The 3,208-nt window shown below is 37.7% G+C and overlaps 1 protein-coding gene across 2 annotated transcripts in view; it reads left to right on the forward strand.

Moving 5' to 3' along the window:
* The window catches only part of LOC306867422 (serine/threonine-protein kinase LMTK2-like), a 31,868-nt gene extending 28,846 nt beyond the window's left edge, over positions 1–3,022 (forward strand). For both annotated transcript variants that reach the window (XM_079413066.1, XM_079413065.1), the window contains exons 13-14: positions 429–683; positions 771–3,022. In XM_079413066.1, the coding sequence (XP_079269192.1) occupies positions 429–683; positions 771–799 (284 nt within the window). In that variant the 3' untranslated portion in view covers positions 800–3,022. The remainder of the gene's footprint in view (positions 1–428; positions 684–770) is intronic.
* The last annotated feature ends 186 nt before the right edge of the window (positions 3,023–3,208 follow it).

The raw sequence follows: 3,208 nt of genomic DNA on the forward strand, positions 1-3,208 counted from the left end.
TACTGGAGTACTCCCAACATTACACTTTTTGGATATCTCCATTATCTGACACCCATTTCAGGTCTTGGAGTCTCTACTAACAAGCTGATGAGTTCAGTCAGAGTGATTGATTAAGGAAGCTTTCAAAATATGCGTGTTTGGGATACTCCATGATCAGGGATGAAAACCACTGTTCTGTATTTTTATTGTAAACCCTATAAACCAATGGTACTTATCCTAAGGCCAATCCGAAACCAGAGCTACATTTAAGAACAGTCTCTAGGCTAAGGCGTACAGAATGTTTTAATTTAAAAACCCAATGACATTTCGAAGACCAAAAAGCTGAATATTTACACTTTTCCTCTCAACGCTGCCATCAAAGAGCCATTGATGGCTTCTGAACTTCAGGCTGAGTACTAAACCTTGAAACCTTTTGATTTGTTTCACAGGTGGTGCATTTGAGTGGGACGATGACTTCCCATCTCCAGAGCCCAATTTCCTTTCAAAGGCAGCCAGTGATCATACTGCCAGTAGGCCCAGTGGGACCTTGGCAGCTTCTAAGTATTTCTCACCACCCCCTGCGAACCGCACCCTGGAGCAGAGCTGGAACAGTCCCTCCAACTACTCACGCTTCTCCATCTCCCCAGCCAGCATTGCCAGCTTCTCCCTCACCCACCTCACAGACTCCGACATTGAGCAAGGGGGTAAGTTCAGCACCAACATCCACACACAAACAGAGTGGGAACTCACAAATCTGAACTCTCAATCTTGTTTCTCGTTTTCTCTCTCAGGAAGCGGTGAAGAGGGAGAGAAAGATTAAACAATCTATCGGACACGTATAAATATTGGAGATATGTCACGGATGTATTTGATTTGAAGGCTTTGATTGCTTCTCAGGCATCATTGGTATTTATTTGGGGATATGAAGCGGACTGCAGAGACTGAGCTGACGGCAACCTGTGTCGTCTGTTTTTCCATAAACTATGATTTGCTATGTTTTTCGTCAGTGCAATTTGGAGGAACCTTGCTTTACATATGCTTTAGAAACTTTCGCACGCTTCCTAAGTGCCCTGCCTCACTTTTTTTCTTTTGCTCATATGCATTTCTTCATAGTGTCCACATTTTACGTCAGAAGGATGAAGATGAAATTTATCACTCAACCAGAGGACTCTGTTGAACACTAATGAGCCAATAGACTCAAACTCAGTTGTGCAATTGAAATCGTATAATACTTGCCTCTTATTTTAACACACTGGATTTGATTTTTTTTAATATGTGAAATCTAGTGTGACAAGCTTATTTATATGATCGTGTAATGGATTTGATGTCCAATAGAAGCAACATGGGTCTCCACAGATATTTTTGTACAGTGTTTGGACTACTTGCAAACCACTTTCACCCAAGCAACAACTAGCGTAGTTTCAGTGACATGTTTTGTGTTAAAAGATGTAGAAGTCAGGATACGGGCAGCTGGAGAGTTTTGGCCATGAGATGCTAAGTCTGAAGTAGTGAGCATTCTTTGTTGTTGCAGTCTGTTCACGAGGAATACAGTGCTGCGCATCAGGACTTATAGATGTCGGATTGTATAGTGGGCCATCGCAGTGCCTCACAGCCCCTCTCATCCCACTTGAGGACACCCTTCATCCGATCTGAACTTCAGTTCAGTTCAGGTTTGCGTTGTGTTTTTTATTCAGTGCAAAGGGGATCCTAGAACATATCCAGGTCATATTTCACCCCAATATCAAAAGAAAGAAACAGGAATTGTATTTCGTATAAAGAAATTGAAACCTATTTTTAGGATTATTTTCAAGACAATTATGCACATTTTCCCCCCACAAATTTGTATTACTGTAATGTGAAAACAAGTAATATTGTATTTAAATTGTAAAGTGTTTGTATTATAATGGTAGTTTTTGTTTTACTGAATTGAAATACGAAAGATAGAATTATGGTGATGATATTAATATTGATATTTTGCTAAATGTATTATTTTTTCTCTAGATTTTGGTTTGAAATGTGACCCAGACATTGCTGGTGGTAGATTGAACTACAGTAATGAAAGCTCTGGTGGTCAGAGAGACTAGATAGCAACTAGCAGAACTTCCAAAGGCAATGGCTGCTTGTAGCATTGAATAGGAATACTATTCAAAGAAAAAAACAAACAAAGAACCTCCTTAAAGTTCTGATTCCCTTGTGTTAACATTAAAGAGCAGCTTGTGAACACTCAAGGGATGGGAAATGAATTAGTTTTCCCTCTTTTTTTTTTTTTTGGTGCGCATGTATTGTTCATTGGACGTGAAAGGTAATCATCATCGTATAAATCATTTATATTTGCCAATCTTGCTGCTCATGATGCTTTTTCTTTGGGTTGACAATGACAGAGATAAACTAATGTATATAGTAGAAATCAAATCGAGGTGAAACTACACAATCAGCAAGAACGTTCCTTGGTTCAGTCTGGAAGAAAGGTGATTTTGGTATGATATACTCAAGATGATATTGCATAAATTGGGAGGCTGATTTTTTGTAGAGGTTATCGTTGGAAAAATAATCGGGTGCATAGCATCAACATCCCCTTGTAATTCAGTACAGTAATCTTTATGTTTTAGACCTGTTGAATATCTGTATTACCAGCACTCGATTTCAGTTCAACTTGAAATTTTATGAAAGGAAATTCTTTGGTTTTATTCTACAGTATACTTTGCTTAATCTTGCACATCTTTAAAGTGTAACTTAATGTTGAATTGTTCTCCTGTATATAAATGTTTAATTTTGTCTAAATTGGGAACGACGTGAGTAGGTGCGACGCCGATTTTGTAATTTAAAGCTAAAATGTGACAACACAGGTGAGAAGTGATCGAAAACGACAAATTAATGATGAAATAAATGGGGAAATGCAGGTCATCTTGTCCTTATAACTTGTAAATTAAAAAAAAAATGGTGATATTTTTACTTCATATTGATGATCATGCCTAGTGTCATTGAAGGAATGGTTTATAATTAATTGCTCTGTTTATTATGGAATTAAATGATAATGAACTTCTATGTCTTGTTTTAATTCTGTCATGGATGTTTCACAGATACTTTCATTTACAGGAGCAAGCAGTGGTGTGCGTTTTGACCGTCAGATCAAGAACAGGTTTTTAGAAACCTCTTTTTTGTTTATTATTGCAATCCCGCAGAAATATGTTTTCTTAAATTCACAAATGGAAAAAAGCTGGTGCTTTTT

The sequence above is a fragment of the Barbus barbus genome, assembly GCF_936440315.1.
Source record: "Barbus barbus genome assembly, chromosome: 4".
Lineage (NCBI taxonomy): Eukaryota > Metazoa > Chordata > Actinopteri > Cypriniformes > Cyprinidae > Barbus > Barbus barbus.